The sequence below is a fragment of the Micromys minutus genome (assembly GCF_963924665.1).
Source record: "Micromys minutus genome assembly, chromosome: 13".
Lineage (NCBI taxonomy): Eukaryota > Metazoa > Chordata > Mammalia > Rodentia > Muridae > Micromys > Micromys minutus.
In genome coordinates, this window is record NC_137982.1 from 7,770,474 (window position 1) to 7,791,365 (window position 20,892).

Sequence of the window (20,892 nt, forward strand, 5' to 3'; positions counted from 1 at the left end):
CCCTGGTGGATCGAGATTGGGTAGGTAGGTGTCCGATGCAGAAGGTCTGAACCTTCCACTCTTATCTGCTGGAGGGAGGGGCCAGAGTGCTGTTAGTTTTTTCAAAACAAAACTCTGGGATGTTTTTGCAAAGCCAAGAAAAGTGGGGATGCAGCCCTACCAGGATTTGGCAGACAAAGCACAGGGACCAAAGCCCAGGCAGGTAGGATTTGGGGTTTCCAGGTGCCTGCTCCACTGTTAAAAACAAAAGATCATGTCACCTGATAAGTAGGGACCTGGTTAGGAAGGGGAGTCACTGACTCAGGGAGCTGAGTTTCAGGGCTGGCCCTGGGCCATCCTTACTAAAGAGCAGGCCAGCCATGCACAGGTGGGCAGAGAATGTTCTTGTAGCAGTGGGCATGGGATGAGATGTGTGGGGATTAGACATAACTAGAGGACACTAGCGCTGGGCAGCGTGCCAGTCTAGCGGTCCTCACGGACTGGCCGGATCTTCATCTCCGAGAACTTGAGTGAATACTGCCATCCCGTCCAAGAGGACCACTCGACGCCGTCGGCGTAGGAGGCATGTGCGCCACGCAGGTATTGGCCATTGAGGTTGGATGTGTGGCAGTTGCGGTACCACCAGGCACCTCGGTAGAAGGCAGCACAGTTGTTCTCTGAGTGGTCACTGTCCCGGTCCTTGGTGGTAAATCTCATGCCACTGTGTTTCAGGAGGGAGTCACCTGCAGAACATGGGCACACAGGGGTGGGCACCTGCGCAGACTCCCGGGCAGAAGCATGCACAGGCCCCCGAACACTGTCCACCGACCACGTGAGTGTGGGTGTGTGAATATACACCCATCCATCACACCTGTCCAGGCAGCTCACTTTCTAATTCCATGCCATACGCAGGCATTCGGTCTGTTTCTGTGTCCAGGCTTCCTCCAACTTCCTCCCATTCCTTTGTCTGAGATAAGCCCAGAGGTCTCATCTACAACTTAATAGCCCCTGGACTAATACAACTTAATGGATCTCCTGGCTCCAGCTCTGGGCTCAGCATTTTCCTCTGTGAAATGGGTAAATCACCCAGGCTCCACAGGATTGCAGGAGTGAGGACTTCTGACCTAGACCCTGACCCCAGAGGGCAGAGGGGTTTGACCCGACAGGTCAGTGCCCGGCTGCACTGGAGGCTCACCTGCAGTGCCGGAGTAGTCAGCCACGGTGAGTGGGTACCCATCCTCCTCAGGGTCCACAGAGAATAAGCCCACACCAAAGCTCCCATAGTGGGCATAGGCGGTGCCGTTGTCGAAGTCTTCTAAATCCACGTGAAGCTCATAGGCCGCTTGTGTGGTCAGGGCGTGTATTCGCTTGAGCCCTGAGGACGGGGGGTGGGGGGTGGGGGAAGAGATGGATGATGTCAAGGGATGGGGAAGGATACCCTCCACCCACCCAAACAGGAACTGGGACAACTGCTAAGTGTGTGCTCTGCTCTCTGGCCCATTTCTCCCTGCAGGCAGGATTTGGGCAGGAAGCTCGAGGCTCAGTTGTCACGTTTGTTTTCCATCGGGCTGTTCTTTCCAAACTTAGTGTTGGCATCCCATGTACCCACCAATCTTGGGAATCTTCTTCCGTCCCTCTCCAACTTTTTTTTTTTTTTTTTTTTGAGGCAGGGTCTCTCACTGAACCTGGGGCTCACTGATTCAGCTAGGCTGCCTGGCTAGTGAGCCCCAAGGACCGAGTACCCCCATCTCTACGCCCTCAGCACCAGGATACATGATGTAGGTACATGACACTGAACTTAGTTTTGGGTTTTTGTTGTTGTTGTTTTTTTTTTTAAACATGGAATAAGGAGCCACACTGAGGTTGCCTTTATCGACTGAGCCATCTCCGTAGTCCCCCAAATGCATTTTGAGGTGACAGCCGATAGAGAGATGGTCTGACTCTGCAGTTCAGATGGGTGGCGGCACAGGAGTCTGAGCTTTCGTGTGTGCTTTTTTCTCTGCCTGTCTTTTATCGGCCCGTTGCCTTTCTCTTCAGCCTTGGGAAGGTGGCTGGTCTCCCTCCCGTGCTGACCCAGACACCTCCTTCTTCTTAACGTTCGTCGTTCTGGTTCTCCCCAGTTCCTTGTGAATTCCCCAGTCAGCTTAGTTCCCCAAGCACAACTCTACAGCCAGTGTTTGTTGTGACCCCGGTGGGCACAGCAGGACTAGGCATGGCAAGTGCTCGATAAATACTTAGTTCACAGTGCCAAGGCAGTGCCTGCATCTCCTGCTATCCCCAGGCCTGGTTCAGCACACCCCTGCCACCTACCCCCTTCTTCTCTCCCACCCTCCTGCTCTCTGGCCCTTGGGCCATCTCAGGGTCTCACACAAACGGGGCACTTCCCTGCCATCAAGACCAACCCTTGATGAAGAGGGCATTTAATTAAACGCCTCACAGGTTCCCACGCTATAGTGTTCCATCAGTCCCTCCCCATGGGCTAGCATTTGGGTTTCCGTGGCACCAGAGCTTCATGGGCCCTCCCTGCTCAGCCCCAGTGTTCTCTCCGGGGCAATCAGCAGATCACCCCAGGATCCCTGTCCATGCTTCACCCCTGCTCAGAGCTGCTCACTCTGTTCAGCCTGGAGACCTGGAGGCTGTGGGGTCCACTCCCTGCCTACCCTGCTCTCCCAGGGCTGGTGTCCTCAAGGCAAGCTATGGTCCCCTCTCTGGACGTTGCTTGCACACCTGTGCTGGGCTGACAGACAAATGCTCAGGCAGCAGGTGACAATGACAACAACTCACCTGGAAGCCAGGTACAGTCTAAGCACCCCCTGCATAGTGATCAATCAGGCGACATCAGAACATGATTAATTACAGAGCATCCGCACAGCCTGTGTGACCAAGCCACCACATGCTGCCCAGAACTAGCTGCTACTGGGCAAAGACACTGGGAGGTGGGCACAATGATGCCCCATTGTGTGGGTAGGAGAAGGAAGGCTCGGAGAAGTGCAGTCACCTGGCCAGATCACACAGCTGGCAAGCAGCAGAGCTGGGATTTGAACCCAGACAGAAAGGCCCAGACCCCTATTCTTCTTCAGGCCTTAGCTGGGACAGATTGCATTTCCCAGGAATACTGTATGATGGAGACAGCCCCAGGGGATGCTGGGAGATGGCCTTTTTCGTCCGATCCAAAGACCTACAGCCAGCATGCTACAGTTGGGGTTAACAGTCCTGGACTCTGGGTGCACCTTCCTAGTGCCTTGCCCTGGGGGGCAGGACAAGCTGCCTGACCAAGGGGTGGACCTCTGAGACTTGACTTAGTTCCTGTTCCTCAGCTTCCTTCCATCTTTACTCTAGGAAGGTCCAGATCTCATGGACCCAGGATCTCTGCCAGCCACGTCTCTGACTCCCCAGACAATGGATTGGGAGCTCAGAGTGACACAGGACCCCACACTACACACAATCACCCCAGGGAATTCCAAGGCTCAAAGACCCGAATCTAAGACACAACACAAATAAAGCATAAGGGGGCTGGAGAGATGGCTCAGTGGGTAAGAGCATTGACTGCTCTTCCAGAGGTCCTGAGTTCAAATCCCAGCAACCACATGGTGGCTCACAACCATCTGTAATAAGATCTGACGCCCTCTTCTGCTGTGTCTGAAGACAGCTACAGTGTACTCATAAATAAAATAAATAAACAAATAAATAATTCTAACCCCCCCACACACACACAAAAGAACAAATGAAATTTAAAAGCATGGTAAATAATGCCTGAGGAATAATAGATATCTGAGGTCAACCTCTGGCCACACACACAAACATACATGCCTACCTGCATTCGTATCATTCCACATACACATACAAAAATTAAAACTTCAGGAAACAAGCAATAGTGGGGGAAAATGAGAGGTAAATTAATGAAAGCAGATGTGTGATGGCTACCTGTAGCCATAATATATAAAGAGTATCTGTAAATCAATAGAAACAGAGGAAGCCCTCAATGAGAAGGTGACAGAGGGGTAGAAAAGCAGAGGTGATGCCACAGGGATGCTGAGGGCCTCCCGGTTGACATTCTTGTCAGGGCTTCACGTCTGCAGAGCTAATCAAGGCCCTGCTTAAATGCTTCCTCCCCACCTTCTACAGCTGCTGATAGATTTCAATTAAGATGCCAGCTAGCAGCGAGGCGCCAACCCTGCTTTAAGCTTATGGGTGGGAAGTGGAGACAGCCTCTAACCAGCCACCACCATTTCTTCCTTCACATAACCACCTCAGGTGGGTAAGGAGGAATTTCCCACCCATCCCTGTTTGCAATCCCTCTTAAAATATCATCGAAGCCCACCACGCTCCTTCCCACACCCAGCACATACGGTGGGACTTGTGGCCTCCCGTCTTGAACTTCAGTTTTGTTATCTGTAGAAGGGGGGTGATGGGTACGGGACTGCTCTCCTGGCTGGTGTGAGGCACCAGGGACTGGTGTGTGACATTTAAATGGTGTCCCCCACCCCACCCCCCACACGCAATGAGCTCACAGCAAACTCTGACCATGGTCCAAATGTTGTGAGGCCTCTCCCTATGGAATATCCCCATCTGGGCACCAGGATAGGGAGGACCCTGCCCTCCTAGCCTCTGGCCAAGGAACATGGACCTAACTGACACCATACGTCAGCATCCTGGTGCCTTATGGGTATCTCCCTCCAACTTGTCATGGGGCCTGCCTTCCACCCGCCCACAGGTTCAATGAAAGTCTTTTCTCACCAGAACACCACCTGGCACCCACCCCCAGAATTCTACCCCTCAGGAGGCACATGAACTGGCTTCTCACAGAGGGGGAGGGGCTCACACTGAGCATCTCTAGCATGGCCGTTGCTGGTCCGAGGGCAGGATAATCAGTCTTCCTGATGCCTGAGATGGGGTCCTCATACCCACCATAGCTACAGTGACCCAGGACTGTAGAGGGATCCTAGACAGTCCCCAAACAGGAAAATGCCTCCTGCTTCCCACCTAGAGTTACTGAGACAACCCCTCCCTACAGAGTCCTTAGAACTGAAGAACAGTTATGTCGGGGGGCGGGGCAAGTGCCTCTGCTTGCTGAGTTTGGTTTATTATTATTATTGTTGCTATTGGGTTTTGTTTTGTTTTGAGACAACAGGGTGTTAATACGTAGCACTGTCTGGTCTGGAAATCCTAAGCACACCAGGCTGGACTCAGACTTGTAGCAATCCTCCTGCCTCTCTCTGGTGCTGGGGTTGCAAGCATGAACCATCATCATGTGTAGCTTTTTGGTTTTATTTTTCTTGCTGGTCTTGAAGGACAGGACTCAGTCTGGCCTTAAACCATGTAAGCTGGCTGGCATGGAACTGGGGTCCTCCTGCCCTCTGGGTGCTGGGGCCACCTCACCCAGCTTTCCCTGACACATTGCACACTGCATGACCACGAGACCCATGCATATGGTTGGTTCTACTCCCAAGCTCTCAATCACTTGAACCTCCTGAGTTACTCCCACATGCTAGTGAATGGCCTCGAGACTCAAGTGGGATCTGTTAAGGACAGGCAGGGACCGGGCATGTATGGAATCCCCAGGGTGCGGAAGCTTACCCAGCCAGTGCTCCCCTGTGAGCTTGCCGAAGCCCTCCCGGTAAGCTTCCCAGCCTCGGAAGAAGTTCACAGAGCCATCCTCCCGGCGCTGAAACACCTGTAAGGGCAAAGCGGGTACAGCATTGGAGCCCACGAGATGAGGACCCCAGACCCTTGACTCCCACCCTTCCTCCCAGGTCCCCTGCAAGCATGGGGCACGGGGTGGGCTGGGGTGGGGGCCAGGCTGTCCACGTCTCTCAAGAGCTCCTGGTTCTGGGACCTGGAGCAGACCAGAGTCTCAGAGGTTTGTGGTGACCAGAGGCAGGTCTGACTAACCCACCAAAGACCCCTGAAGTGTCCCCACAAGGAGGAGTCACCAGAGGAGGAAACATCAGCTCCCAGGCCCACTTCTGCTGTGGGTACCAGGCTGAGCCTTTCCTGGCTCTCACCAGGAAGCTGTGGCCCTGCTGACACGGTGCTTGCAAGCTGTTCATGAGCTCTCTGGGTTTTGTCAGCCTGAGCCAGGCATGGTGGTGTGGCACCAGGAGACAGAGGCAGGAAGAGCAGATCAAAGTCATCTATGGCTACACTGAAAATCCAAGGGCATGAGCTTCATGAAACGCTGTCTCAAATGAAAGAGACAAAGCTAGAAACAGGGAGAGTCAGGAAAGGAGGGGGAGAGAGGGGAGGTGGGGAGGGAGATGGAGGGTGGGGGGAAAGAGGAAGGGAGGGGGGAGAGAAGGAGGGTGGGGGGAGAGAGGAAGGGAGGGGGGAGAGGAGGGTGGGGGGAGAGAGAAAGGGAGGGGGAGAGAAGGAGGGTGGAGAGAGAGGAAGGGTGGGGGAGAGAGGGAGGTGGGCAGAGATAGATGGTGGGGGGAGAGAGGAAGGGTAGAGGGGGAGAGGGAGAGTGGGGGGAGAGAAAAAGGATAGAGGAGGAGAGAGAGGGTGGGGGAGAGAGGGAAGGTGAGGGGAGAGGTAGGGTGGGGGGAGAGGGAGGTGGGGGAGAGAGAGATGGTGGAGGGAGAGAGGAAGGATAGAGGGGGAGAGGGAGAGTGGGGGAAGAAAAGGAGGGTGGGGGAGAGAGTGAAGGGAGGGGGAGAGGGAGGGTGGGAGGAGAGAGGGAGGGTGGGAGAGAGAAAGGAGAGGAGCATATGACTGATGTTTTATTGGACTTGTCTGTTTCTGAGACAGGATCTCCCATGTCTATCTGGAACTCACTATTCCTAGCAATCCTCCTGTCTCAGCCTCCCAAATGCTAGAATTATAGGCATACACCACAATACGCAGTCCATTCTCAAGTTCTTAAGCAATTCCTCACCTCAACCTTTACCTCCAGATCCCCACCTCCCACACAGCAGCTCCTCTCCACAAATCACGCACTCCTGGCAGGATCCAGGGGGTGTGGCCTGGGAACCCTGAATCCTAGCCACTTCTCGAGGGAGGCCCATGAGCCCTGAGCAGGCTTCGGGTGTGACTCGGGTACCAACGAGCCGCTGAGCCGCCAGAGCCGCCTCTGTTCTTTTTAATAACATTCTCGATTTGGGAGTCTGAAGTCCCCTTGGTTAAATTGCCTTGAAATAAGAACGGTGCTGGTCCCGGCCGAGCTGACGAGTATTTACGCGATCGCTGACAGTCCCGTTCTGGGGCCGCCTGGCCCACGCCGCCTTTCTGTTTAACAAGCCTTTTCCTGCTCATTTGCAGAGGCAGCGCCCACCTGCCTCCATCTGTGTCTGTCTGATGTCAGAGCTCCGGCTGCCACTTTCATTACTAAGCAGCCCGGTTCCGGCAGCTCGGAACCGCCCGGGTGCCCAGCCGGAGCATCGGCGTCTGCTCTCGAGATCCACCGGGTCCCCAGGGACACGTCAGTCACAGACAGTTGGGCAGCTCTGACGTCACACGCTAGGGGGGAAGATGACACTTTTTCCCCCTGCTTTCCCCAGACCTAGTCCTGCCCTGAAATATCAAGTCCTCAGGAGGGACCCGCTGGGTGGAAGGAAGTTCGATAAGGCTTGGGGAGATCTGAGCGGTGTGGAGAGCCGTATTGACTGCTGCACATTGGGACCCTGAGCACGCGCCCTTTGAAAGGCTTAATCCTGCCAGAAGCTTAGGCCCTCCCGAAGGCAAGGCGAAGGCGGCAGACAGGCTGAGCCTGCTTCTGCTGGAAAAGGAGGAGATCTGCAGGACCAGCAGTCTGGATGCCCCCCCTTGCAGGTCAAGCTCCAGCTGGAGGCCCTAGGGCCCCCCACCCTGGGGGAACCCAGCCCTGTCAAATGGGGGTGCTAAGAGCCTGGACTACAGACCCTACTGCTGCACAGATCATTTCACCTCTCCAGACCTGTTTTGTCATCTGTGAAAGACCACAGGCTAGACCACAGGCTGTCAGGATCCTTTGCTTCCCTCTCTTTCTCACCCCATTTTCTCTTCCAAATTCCAGCTCTACACACCTCCTCCCCAGGCTTCTCCAGCCACCAGCCTCTTTTGGGGATACGGTCCCTTCCAGTCTCTCTGGGATAACTAAGTTGAAGGCACAAGGTCCAGGCTGCCCTCAGGGATCTTGGGCCAGGAAAACACAGAAGGGCTTATGTGCAGGGGACTCTCCACCACACACACACACACACACACACACACACATGCAGCTTCCTAGGGGGAGACAGAACCCGCACACCCCACTGGCCTGCTATATATCTCAGCTCTGTCCTTCTCAACTCTGACAGCAAGCTTTGCATCCCAGGATCTCCACAAAGAGACCCATCTAGTGCCTAGTGAAAAGGGGGTTTCAGGCTTCCAGTCTCCTGTGCGAATGAAGCCTGTGGAGAGCAGACTGGGAAGCCTGCTGTAGAGAAGAATGGTCAGCGGAGCAGCACCTCCCACAGGCAGCCGGACTCAGCTCAGGCTGCAGGTAGTGAAACTGAATGCACACAGTCCAGCTGTGCCCCTCTTGAAAGACCAAGGGACAGAAGGGACACTAAGGTTTCTGGATGGGGGCTGAACAGATAGCTCAGCAGTTAAGAGCACTGACTGCCCTTCCAGAGGTCCTGAGTTCAATTCCCAGCAACCACACGGTGGCTCACAACCATCTGTGATGGGATCCAACGCCCTCTTCTGGTGTGTCTGAAGACAGCTACAGTGTACTCACAGACATAAATTAAATAAATAATTCTTTAAAAAACAAACAAACTTTCTGGATGGAGCCTCCCAGGTCTGCAACCCCATCCCCAAAGAGCTCAGAGCAGTGGGCCGGGCCCTCTGCTCTTCAGATGTCCCAAGCTATAGTTCCTGAAGCTTGGCCTGGTCCAGCCTTTTCCTAACCCTAAAAGGCACAGTAAAACACATCCAAGCCAGGAGGGCAGAGCACCAGACAGATGGTGCCAAGCCATCGCTTTCCTCCAAGGCACCCGCCGTGCACCTCATCCCTCCTCCGGCACAGATGGGCTCTGTGCTGCTTCTGTGTTCCGAGTGTGTTGTGGCAGATAGAGCTGGGACAGCACACACTCAGCCTCTACTCCACAGCTGACTCAGCTGCTCTCAACCACCAGACTGTCCCCACTGCACTGTGGACTCTACCTGAATGGTCACCTGTGGCAGACACAAAATCCTGCCCCCAGGGATCCTTGCTTCTTTTCTACCCAGCAAAGTGACATTGAACGGCCAACATTCATGGTAGACTGTTAGATTTGGCCCCGAAGAAATCATAACGTTGGCCTTGGGAGACAGATCAGTTCAAAATTGCTTGCCGTGCAAGCACAGGGCCTGCGTCAAGACGCTTAGACTCCCGTAGAAAACTGGATGTGGCTATCTGCATTTTTTAGTCTCTGCCTTAGAGGACAGACAGGTGGATCCCAACCAGCTCGGAGAAATGACGAGCTTCCGGTTCAGTGAGCGATCCTGTCTTGAGGAAATAATGTGGAAAGCAATAGAGGAAGACATCCGATGTCCTCCTCTGGTGTCAGCACTGCAAGCATGGCACACACCCACACCCACGCCTGTATCACACAGGAATACACAAAGCTAAGCCAAGTATAAGGACACACAGTGGGGAGGCAGAGACCATGGACATGTGCTTACACACACACACACACACACACACACACACACACACACACACACACACACGTATACAAAGAAACCCCAGCATTTGCCAAAATGGGCACTGCAGTTGGACTAGGACACACTATGACCCACCCCTTGAGGGGACACTATACACCCTGCTATGGCACTGGAGATGGGACTTTGAGATCTTTGGACCAGGGTTCAGAGAAGTACACGTCCCACATCCACACAGAGACACACAGTTTGCATCGGAAACGGCGGCGGCAGGAAATAAGCGCAGGCTGCGCCGCTTCCTACTGTGTCTTCTGTTCTACTCTATTCCATTTAAAAAAGCAACGTTGATCGCAACCCAGGAAATTGATTTCGCCACCTGCCAATGGATCCAGGCCCACAGTTTAAGAACCGTTGCCATCAGGTTCCTGGTGTCTGCCGTGGGCCATGCTAGACACAGGTCGAATATCGAATGACGGAGTGTCCCTGCACACTCGCTGGTACCCACCACGGCACAACGTGTGGCCTCACAAATTCTGAGAGGTTAGGGTTAGCTAGCCAGATGGACAAGACCAGGGTGCTGGGCACATGGGTGTGTTTCAACTCCGAGGCCCAAGGCAAACTGCAGCTGTGGCTTTGGAGTTCTGAAAATCAGCTGGATTTTAGTAACGACGACAGGATTTTGGACTTTAATTAGAGAGCAAGGTTCAGCTGGACAGGGGGCTGCCAGCCACAGGCCTGGAGTGGCTACATCCCCTCCTTCAGCCCCAGGCTTCCCAGGTAGGCAAAGGCTGAGGATGCCAAGGCCAGAGCAAAGAAGTTATTGATCAACCCTGGGCCTGCAGTGGCTGTTGGCCCAGCTCCTGAGCTTCGCTTGGCTTCCGGCTGGAAGGCAACAGAGAAACACTCACCGACACCGAGGCCTCCTGGGCCTGAGCCATGAGTGGGAAGACAGACAGAGTGTGTTTTCTTGGTTCTGATTCTTAAAACCCGGCCTCCTGCTGCCATGGGCACAGCTTGGAAGTACCATCCATGGGGCTCTGCCAAGGAAGCGTGTGGTTCACATGGTCCTGCAGACGGTGCTGGGTGGTTTCAAAGAACAATCAAGATTGCACTTGGTGTAGATGATTGTCCTGTGAGTGTGTCAGCAGAGCCAGAAGGTAACTTCAACACCCTCCTCAGCCTCTTTCTCCACAAGCCTGGGACCAGTGGAGTGTCCATTGCAGAATAACCCAGCCCGGCCCACTCCATGCCTGCAGTAGTACTGAGCTTGGAGCTGGTATCCTAAGTGGCCAGTGGGATCAGAGGACAGAACAGGCCTCATGCTGCGGTTGTGCGGGGGTGGGGTCCCATCTGGCCATTGTTGAGACCGAGACTGGGACTTTGCGTGACCTTTGGAGTTACGGATGGTCAGAGACTAGCGATGGTAGGGTAGGTACACTGCCTATAGAGACATCCTGTGGCCTGGTAAATGAGAAATTCAGCCTGCACTCTCCCAACCCCAGGGGAGCACCCTGGGGTGGCATCCAGGGGCCAGGGTACTAGAGACTCCGCTAATAGTGTCACTTGGCTTCTACCATGGAATCATGGCTGCCCCAGAGCCCATCGTGTGCTGGGCATCCATGGACGGGCACAGCATCAGAGAGCTGGCAGTCCTAAGACACTCGTGCACATAGGCCTGCAGACACGGCACAGATGTGTCCAACAGTCATGCCTCGGTTTCCTCATCTGTTAAATGGAGATTGTGACAGTCCCGGGCCCTAAAGTTTATGTGAGGAATCAGAGTTCAAGCTGGGAATGTATGACATCAGCTGACAGAGTGCCTTGCCTAGCAAGCACAAAACCCTGGGTTCAATCCTCAGCACCGGCTGCGGTGAAAACACTCCAGAGATCTCAAAGCATGGGAGCTGGAGAAAGAAAGACCAGAAGTTCAAATCATCCTCAGCTACACAGCAACTCTGAGGCTAGCCTGGGCTACAAGAGACCCTGTCTCAAAACCAAGCCAATACACACACATGACACGCTGGCACACAGCGTTCAGTCATGGTGCAAGGTTTGCTCTGAGCAGCTGGGAAGCCCCTCTGTGGAAACTGGGATACTCAAAGAGGCTGCTTCGGGTATCACTGAGACACTGAAAGCCAGGGGGTGAAGGAGGGATGTTCTTCCACAGGCCATGACTTGGGGCAGTAGTGGTCCCTATACCTTAGAATGTCCTCAGGAGAGGACACTTCAGATTGTCCTAGTCTGAGGGGCTTGCTGACCTGGGGACAGGCAAGGGCCTACCCAGCAGGTAATTCTGGGAGTAGAGGAGAGAGGAGCCAGGGGAGCTCAACTTCTGAAGGTATCCTCAAAGTACTCTGCCCCTATGGAAGGCTCTGCCCACTTCCCATGGCTACCTGACTTGCAACAAGTCCTGAAGCCTTCCTAAGCCACGTCTCCCTCTCTGAGCTCTTTTTCTTATTCCTGAAAATGAACCAAAGTCAGCATAAACTGGTGACACACAGTAGGCCCAAAATCTGTCCCCTAAACCAATTGATGGCTCACCGTAGGTCTCACAGTTGCCCCCAAATCAGCTAATGGCTCATAATAGGTCTGACAACTGCCCACAAACCTGCTGATGACACACAGTAGGTTGACAGCACCTCCCCCCCCCCAGCAAAAATAAAGACAGCTGCTGGTTCCAGAAGAAAACAGCCCACTCCTTGTTTGTGACTGGAAATGGTACCCCCGGGCTTGGCACCCTGCCACATTTCCCAGGCTTGGCAGCCAGTGCCTGCCGACTCTGGCAAAACAGTGCTCCGAGCTGCCATTATCATGTGCTGTGCCTAGTGTTTCATGGGTGGCGTCCCATGGACACTGTGCGCTCCCCAATAGACACCAGAGTTGTGAAAATTGACCTGCACCAGGTGGAGGCAGCTTCCTCCAGCAAATCAGGAGAACAAGAAGGAGGAGGCACCAGTCTCTTCAGTCACTGTGAAGGTAGGTGGGCTCTGGGCAGAAGTGTGGGGACACTACAGCAGGTCACTGGCCCTCCTGAGGGGAGGGGGCCGGCCATAGTCTCCCCAGTCTTGCAGCCTGGCCTCCCCAGCCTAGGGTCCCCTGGAGCTTTTCATCTCTCTCTGCACCGACTGCCTGCCAGGCTCCTTTGAAGTTCTACAGAGAGGGCACGGCTTTCCTCCTGCCCCGCAGCCTAAGGAGGAGACAAGAGGACGTGGGGGAAGGGAGGCTTCCTCTTATATGGAGCCAATTAGAAGCACATCTGAACCCATGACCCGGCTCGCTCAGTGGGAGAACGCCTGGTGCCTGGCAGAAGGTGTGAGTGGGTAACATGGGGTGGCTTGTGTGTCTGCATGTGAGAGTATGTGTGTAAATATGCATATGTGTGTGTATAATGTGTGTGACGTGTGTACTATGTATGAGTTTGTGTGTGTGTGTGTGTGTGTGTGTCTGTCTGTCTGTCTGTCCTGAGTCTCTACTGCAAGAGATGTGGGACCCACCCATGATTACACAAAGGTAAGGCTTTGTTTGGCAACAAAGAATCTCCTCCCCTGCCTGACCTGCTCTCTCCTCCGAGGCCCCAGAGGGGAGGGTCATTCATTGGAGCAGAGTTAGAGGATGAGAACAGTGCAGGAGTTGTCCCCGTGCTGTCCCAAGCCCAGGTGATCTTGAGAGAACACAGTCCCCACCATGCTGAGGACAGGACTTGGAGATATAGAGGCAGGTGGTAACCTTCGAGAGGTGCAGGGAGGGAGAGTAGGAAGTAGGTCTGGGTGATCAGAGAGGCCTCGCAGAGGACATGGCTGGGTTGGTCTCTCTCTACCCAGTGAGGAAGGTCTGGGTCACAGGATCATCTGTGGCTGCCTTTTCTCATTTTCTGGAGAAGGGACAAGTTCAAAGTTCAAAGTTCAGCCATGTCCTGACATCCCTTCCTGTGCCCTGCCCCTCTTGTGAGGTCTTTTTCTGGCCTCACTTGTGTGAGTCTTTGGTGAGTGTGGGACAGCAAAGGCTTTGGCTTAGTCACCCTCAGGGACCAAGTGAACCTGAAGGCCACCTTGAAGCATCTATCCATCTGTCCTGAGGTCTGTCCAGTAGCAAAGAGACCCAAGTGTTATCAATCGCATATGGCACCCCCACTTCCAGAAGCAAGGACTCCGGGCCCATGGAATTTACCCTTCAGAGTTTCATTCTGCGATCGTCACACCCCTCCTTGTCTGTCAGGACCACCCCTCCCTATGGAAACCCTGTGATGCAGAGAATTCGCTCATGCCTCAGGAGGCGCCCAACTCCATTGGCCCATCACCCACACATCCCACCATCCACTGTCCCCTGACTCAGACACTCTTGTTCCAGATGTGTCAGCAACACGAAGCAGCCTTGGTCCAGAGCAAGCCTTGCCGCTCCCCACACTGAGCCCCTCTCTGTCCACCATCACCAGGTCTCAGACGAAGACCAGGGCCCACGAGCCAGCTCCCTTGACCTTCTGCCCTCTCAGCTACTCTGCCTCAGTCCCAGATGGCTCCCTGTGGCTGAGGCTCGACTAATTGTTCAGTAACAATTAATTGCATTGACTTGCCTCAGAAGGCCTGGATTTTCCCTGGCCAGGCTGGCTGGGTAGCAGAGGCCAACCTCTAAGAATAGAAGGGGCACCGGGCAGTGCCAGTCAGGAAGTGGTATTCAGACTTCAAAGAGCCTCTCAGGCAGAGCCCAATCCTGCCCACTCCAGTCTCTAGAAGTCATGCTGTGACGGAGAAGCCCACTCAGGGGTTTGAGGCCCAACACAGTATCCAGTCCGCTGGGGAGGACCACGCAGCGTTGGTACCCGGAGCTGGGCAGATTTGACGGGGAACCTAATGAGGATGGATGGGCCGAGAGAGGCCAGCACCTTCCCAAACAACAACTGAACATCCAGGAGAGTCTGTGTGTGGAGGGGGTGATCCTGACAAGTGCCCGCAGGCGTCTAGGGGAAGATTGCTTCAGACAGAAGTCAAATGGATATGAACGTTTCCCAACCTCGAAAGCACTTTGCAGAGCACTCTGGCCTCTCCTGTAAGAGCCCCCACTCAGGAGTAGGGGGTGTCAGGTCTAAGCTGGGCACTGTTCCTCACCCATCCTGGCTAATCATCCCTGAAGCCAAGGCCAAAGAAATTACCAGGCCCAGACCCTGACTGACTCCTCAGAAGATTGGATCCAAGTCAGCCCGAGTGGAAGACAGATGTGCAGCCATGGCGGAGCCTCAGTCAGGCACCAAGCCCTCTTAACCCTTAATTCTGATTTCTGGGCCTGGTGGGGTTCTCCTGGCTGGTCTGCCTGCCTAGGGATCCCAGAGGCAAAGACCATAACTCAGCCTCTTTGCAGTTAGAAAAACAAAAGAGCTTTTAACCCCAGACACGGATCCAGGATGTTTAAAAGCTCTCCCCTAGAGCCTGAAGACAAGTTTAGAGATATGTCCATCTTCGGGGTCTCTGGGGATCCTTGGTTGCACTCAGACTGGTTCCTAATTGCAGGCTTTGCTCTGCTTCTTTTCTGCCTGCTTCCCCCCCCCCCCGCCTCCCCATATCTCCATCCCCCTCTGCTGGGGACACCGACCCCTTTCAAAGCCGACTCGACTCATGCTGCCTGCTCTACAAGTCCCAGGTGCTCTCTGGAAACACTTCCTACCTTTCTGCTTTGTAGCTTTATCTGGTGTTAAAATCCCCCTTGGACGTCCATCGGCCCAGACATCAAACACCAAGAACAGTCAATGCCAAGGGTCTCGGGTAAGCAGCGGAGGCAGCTGGTGTTAAAGTCAGAGCGTGGCCACACTAGGAGCAGCTGTGCCTGTACTTCGCTGAACCAAGCAAGGGGCTTCCCTTCCTGAAGAGCAAGGTGGGGTGGGGCTAAGTATCTGAGTTGGCTCCTGGTAAAGCACTGGCTTCCAGGTCGGTGTAGATCAGGAACCACAGAAATGGACTTTGCAATTTCTTTTAAAAACTGACTGAGCCCAGGGTGATCTCGCACAACTTTGATCCCAGCACTCGGGAGGCCGAGGCAGGTGGATCTCTGAGCAAGAACTGCATAGAGGAATCCTATCTCAAATAAATAAATAGATAAATAAATAAGACTGTGCATGTATGCATATGCACACGTAGGTGTGTGCACATGTATGTGTGAGTGCCCGTGATTTGGAAGGTTTCAGTGTGGCCTCTGGTGTCTTCTTCAATGGTACCCTTCCTTATTTGCTAGAGACAGGGTCTCTCCCTGAGGCTGGATTGGCTGACCAGCAAGCTCCGTGAAATCTTCTGTCTCCATGCCCCCAGAGCTGCGGCACGGACTCAAGTAGCCAGACACGGCTTTGACACGGGTGCCGGGTATCGTCCCTGGCTACCATGCGTGGGGCACGTACTCTGCTGACTAATAATTTTATCTCCTCAGCTTGTGGCCTTGGCTTTGGTTTGGCTCGAGTGGGGCATAGCACAGCCTGAATATTAAAACGCCAGGTTCCAGCACAGCTGTGTGACCCCACCCCGTCCAGAGAGGGGACTTTGAGTTTCTGGCTGGGCCAGTATGTAACACTGAGTGCTAGCAGCTAGAACACTGGAGCTCACACCAGACCTACTCCGGCCTTGCCTGGAAGTCTGACTGGTCTCCAGCCTCCCGTCTCCCTCCAGTAAGATCCTGGTGCCCCTATCAGCCCCTTCCTGGTACTCGCCTTTAAAAGCTCTAATGATGGAGCTGGTGAGACGACGCAGTAGTTAAGAGCCTGTTAAGGGACCTGAGTTCAAGTCCCACTCACTCACCTCTTGTGCACACACCTGCAAAGATATACACACAGCGCACAGAGTTAAGGAGGAGAAGCAAGTGTGTGAAGAATTGGGGCTCAGAGAACTTAAGTAACTTACATAAGATCACACAGCATAAGCCACATCATTGCCAGATCCACTGATGGAAGGAGGAGCCCATCTGTGACCCCTGGGCCCCAGTGCTCCCTAAGCAGAGGAGCTATAGCCTTGTCAGCTGAACTCCACCTGTATCCGAAGACACCTGAGAGTGAGCGACCCAGCTCTGCCCAAGAGCACACAGTCAGACCACTGCTGAAGCCTCATGACATTCCCCCTCAGTACCTTACATGGATACCCAGTGCCTGTCTCCAACTCCAGCCTCACCTCACAGCCACGCACCCCAGCTGACTGAGCCCCGAGAGGTCACCTGCTCTCTACTGCCTGTGCTCAAAAGCCACACCCACCCTCCCAACCCAGGCTGCCCCTCGCCACAGCAACTTTCAGCTTAAATCCCTGCAGGAACCTCTTCATCTCTACACCTCCAAGGTTCACAGTACACAGTAGGTGCTCAAACATGTCTACTGTTTAAGGGAACCTGATGAACAGAACAAGAGTTTTCTCCAGCCAAGCCCAGCCCTTCACTCTGCACAAAGGAAGAAGGGATTTGCTGTATTTCTTTACATATTTTTGTTTTTGAGACAGGGTTTCTCTGTGCAGCCCTGGATGTCCTGGAACTCACTCTGTAGACCAGGCTGGCCTCAAACTCTGAGACCTGCCTGCCTCTCCCTCCCCAGTGCTGTGGCTAAGGCTGCAGGATTTCCGTTTTCAAATTTCACACAATAGTCAATGTGTGAGGGAGGCTCTTGAGAGGGTCAGAACTACCAATTTAGGAAGGAGTTGCAAGCTTACCTCCTACAGCGCCCTCAGCTCTAGTCCAGGACAGTGAGTCACCGTGCATGGAGTAGTTCTTGCCTGCTGCCTGTTGCTCAGTGCCCTCTGAATAATACTGAAGACTGTATGAACATTTTCTTAAGTTCAGATCTCAGCGAGAACAACCAGCCCAGCTCCCTTTCGTCTTATTTCCCCCACAATGGACCCAGCAGACGTCAGAGCCTTTGCTGAGCCCGAGCCTCCATTTCCTGCCTGATGCTCTGCAGACTGGTCAGGTTTGGCTTGCTGGATCAGGGGAACCGCAGGGCACCTGTGGCCCTAGCATCCTTGCTGCCTGGTAGAATCCCATTTTCTCACCATGCCCTCTGGCAGGTAACGGGTATTACAGGGCTCAGAGAGCCCCTTCCTTCCTCCACGACATGAACCCACCCACTCACCTGATGTCTGTAGGGAGTGGGCAGAGTCTGAGCTAGGCTGGGTGCTGGGCATACCTCTGTGGATGAACACGCAAGCCAGACTCACCGTCCAGCCTCCGCCGTCAGTGCGCATGTCACAGTAGACCTGGAAGCCAGCTGGGTAGTGAGTGGGGAAGACCGAGTAGACGCCGTCATCCTGGTGGCCACTCAGGAGAACGTCCAGGCAGTCCCGCGGCCGAGAGCCTGTGACAAGGAACCACATCAGGGTGACAATCCCCCAGACACTACCTTCTGTCATCCCTTCCCTCCAATTCCAGGTAAATCCTTCCTTTTCTCATCTGGAAAATGGGCTCGTAGCTCAACAGGTCAGACTCTGAGTCCCTGGTCGCAGCATGCCCTTGTCTGTGAGAGTCAAGGGACAGGTGGTAGAGGATGGAAGGCAGCCCTCACTACTGCCCCCCATCTTCCTGGTACTGGGTGCCAGAGCCACCCAGAAAAAGCAATGGCATGTGTAGCTCACTCACCATTAGCACAGCCTCGAGGCCGGGCTCCCCTGGAAGGCGCCCTCTGGAGGTCAGCCTTGACACGGGGCCGGCCTAGTCCCCGCTCCCTCTGCAGAGCCTCCAGGAAGTCACTGACTGAGTTCACCAGGTGAGCCATGTTACCTTGACTCTCGGAGAGAAGCTGCGGAGCACAGAAGGCCTCAGAGGAGGCACAGGTCTGCAGAAGCCCCGGTCAGAAAAGGCTCCCCCCCCCCACGCTTGCTCTGATCTCAGGGTCATATTTGCGGCATTTTGAGGGGTCAGTAAGGCTCTAAGGGGTTCAGGGGGCAAGGGCTCAGGTGGAAGCTTGGTCACTTCTACACATCCAGCCCAGCTGATGGGGACAGTGCACGGGGGGGGGGGGGGGAGCGTCAGCAGGCATTAGCATGAGGTATCCACCAACCAGTTCCTCCTGAAGCCGGCTTCATTCTTTCACTGGGACAGGGCGTCACATTGACTTTAAACCCCTGATGCTCCAGTGTAGAGATTACAGGTAAGTACCACCACCTATACTATATTCAGTGCTGGGAACCCAGCATGGGGCTTCCTGCTTCCTGGGCAAGCGTTCTACCTCCTAAGCCATGTCCCCTTGGTTGTTAGGAGAAAAACAGAGCTATCATCACCAACCTAGGGGACTGGTGAGCTCACATACGGAGAGCATCAGCATGACACACCAGCCCAGCACATCAGCACGGCATCAGGCCTCGCTTTACCTTCCTGGCTATGACACATCCCACCTTCTAACTCCTCTAAGAGCCCCACATGAGAAAGCTGAGGCTGGACAGTCCCTGAACCTGAGAAAACAGACTTGAGTATTGGGAAGGGTATACAGCCCAGGGAACATGTTGCTGGGTTCAAACTGGGCTCCAAACAAGGATGTCCCCTGTTCCCTTTCCCACCCCACCTCCATTTGTACATCACGGGGAGTCTTCATAGAAACCTGGTGTATATCAACTCACAGGGCAAAGAGCCAAGACTTGAGATTTTTACCTCCATGTTCCAAGAGAGAATCAGAAGCCCAGAAGGAGAATCCCCCACCCCCACCCTGTACCCCAAGCCCCTAACCCCCGGCAGGTAAACCCATGGGGGAATCAGGATTCATGCCACTTCCTCAAGTGACAAAGAAGGAAGGCTGCAATTGTCCTATGACCACACCGGCTGTGGGTGGGGCCAGGCGCTGGTGTTCTCTGAATGGGTTGTGGCTGTGTGACACAGCCCTATTTGCAGACCAGGATGAGGGGACTGTTACTATCACCTGCTTTCCATAAGACTCCAGCCATGCAAGGTAACACCTCTCCCAGTCTCCCCTCCATGGGTCGGAGCACACCAGAGCTGCACAGGTCTCCAGGGTCGTCTTACTATGCTGGCTACTGAGAAGGCCTGGGGGTCTCCTTGAGAAGGCCTGGGGGTCTCCTTGAGAAGGCCTGGGGGTCTCCTGCCTTCCTCATGTGTCCTCGTGGGTTTCAGAAGGCTATAGGACCCAGCGTGTTGTGTGTGTGTGGGGTGGGGGGTTACTGGGCAGCTGGCAGCACAAAGCAAGCTAAGTCTTGCTCACCGAACCTGTCACTTGCCAGATAATAGCCCATCGGAGGAACGGAGAGAAATACACCCAGCCAGCCAGCAGTTTACAAAACGTGACTCTCAGCGCATCCGAAGGCAGGGCCCTGTGAAGCTCTAGGCCCTGTTGGTTTCCCCTCTGCTGAGCAGGTGATTCAGTGGTCAGGAGAATGACAGTGGGCTGCAGGAGCCCACCACAGTGACCTACTCCATGGAGCCCTTGTGGGAACGCAGGCAGCCCTTGGTGAGGGGGTGACAAAGACCCTTGGTAATTCTCACCGCACAGCCCGTCCTTTTGAGTCGCCGTGGCCGTGACATCCAACAGCTCAGGCACGGCCCCTCCCTCTCCCTGGCAGGCCGAGGAGACCTCGGTTTAAACTAGCAAATGATTACCACTGAAACATATAAACCTGCCCCGAATTAATAGGGAGTCAGTCCCTGCTCGCTGAGCCGCGCAAACCATCACGAGAGAAGCTGGCGGCAACCAGAGGCCGTGAAATCAGGGCAGTTGCTTCCAGCGCTGCCCAGCAGCAGCCAGGCTCCCACCAGGCCCTTTCACACTAAGCCTCAGTCTGCCCCTCTGCAGAATGGGCAACAAAGGCACCTGCCCCCAGGGTAATTGCATTGAAATGTGCCTACAGGGTGGACCATCACTTCCACTCTCAAAAAGGTTTTCAGTGATGGTGCCCATGTGAACAGTCTACATATGGAGCTCACATATGTAGACATATGGAGACAACAGTCTCCACATGCTAGAGGCCTGCTGAGCCCCACACAGTCAGGAGCACCAGCATCTCCTCGGGCTTGGCCTGTTACCCCATTTTACAAGTGGGAAGAACCTACCTAGAGAGAGGGTGTGGCCCACCCAAGATTGCCCAAAGCTAAGATGGATTCCACACTGTACCCTCAATTTAACAGGCAGAACTGCTAACCTAAGCTGGGCGGGTGAGCAACAGCCTCTGACAGTCGTGGCTTTGGGAACAGAACCTCAGGTCTGTGCCCTGCCAAGGGAAATTCAAGGCAGGGTGAGACCTACTTGGCTGCCTCTGAATGATCCAGAGGGGAAGACATCTTGGATGGTCCTGTACCAGGTGAGTTGTTGCACTAGAAACTAGGAGCACTATCCATCTTGCATTTCATGGGGGAGGGGGG

At 54.3% G+C, this 20,892-nt stretch overlaps 1 protein-coding gene across 1 annotated transcript in view; it reads right to left on the minus strand.

The window, feature by feature from the left end:
• Positions 1–462: 462 nt before the first annotated feature.
• The window catches only part of FIBCD1 (fibrinogen C domain containing 1), a gene marked incomplete at both ends in the record, with an annotated part of 28,829 nt that continues 8,399 nt past the window's right edge, over positions 463–20,892 (minus strand). Inside the window, 5 exons of the mRNA XM_080927563.1 lie at positions 463–722; positions 1,175–1,354; positions 5,557–5,653; positions 17,748–17,884; positions 18,166–18,325. Coding sequence (XP_080783689.1) covers positions 463–722; positions 1,175–1,354; positions 5,557–5,653; positions 17,748–17,884; positions 18,166–18,325 — 834 coding nt within the window. The remainder of the gene's footprint in view (positions 723–1,174; positions 1,355–5,556; positions 5,654–17,747; positions 17,885–18,165; positions 18,326–20,892) is intronic.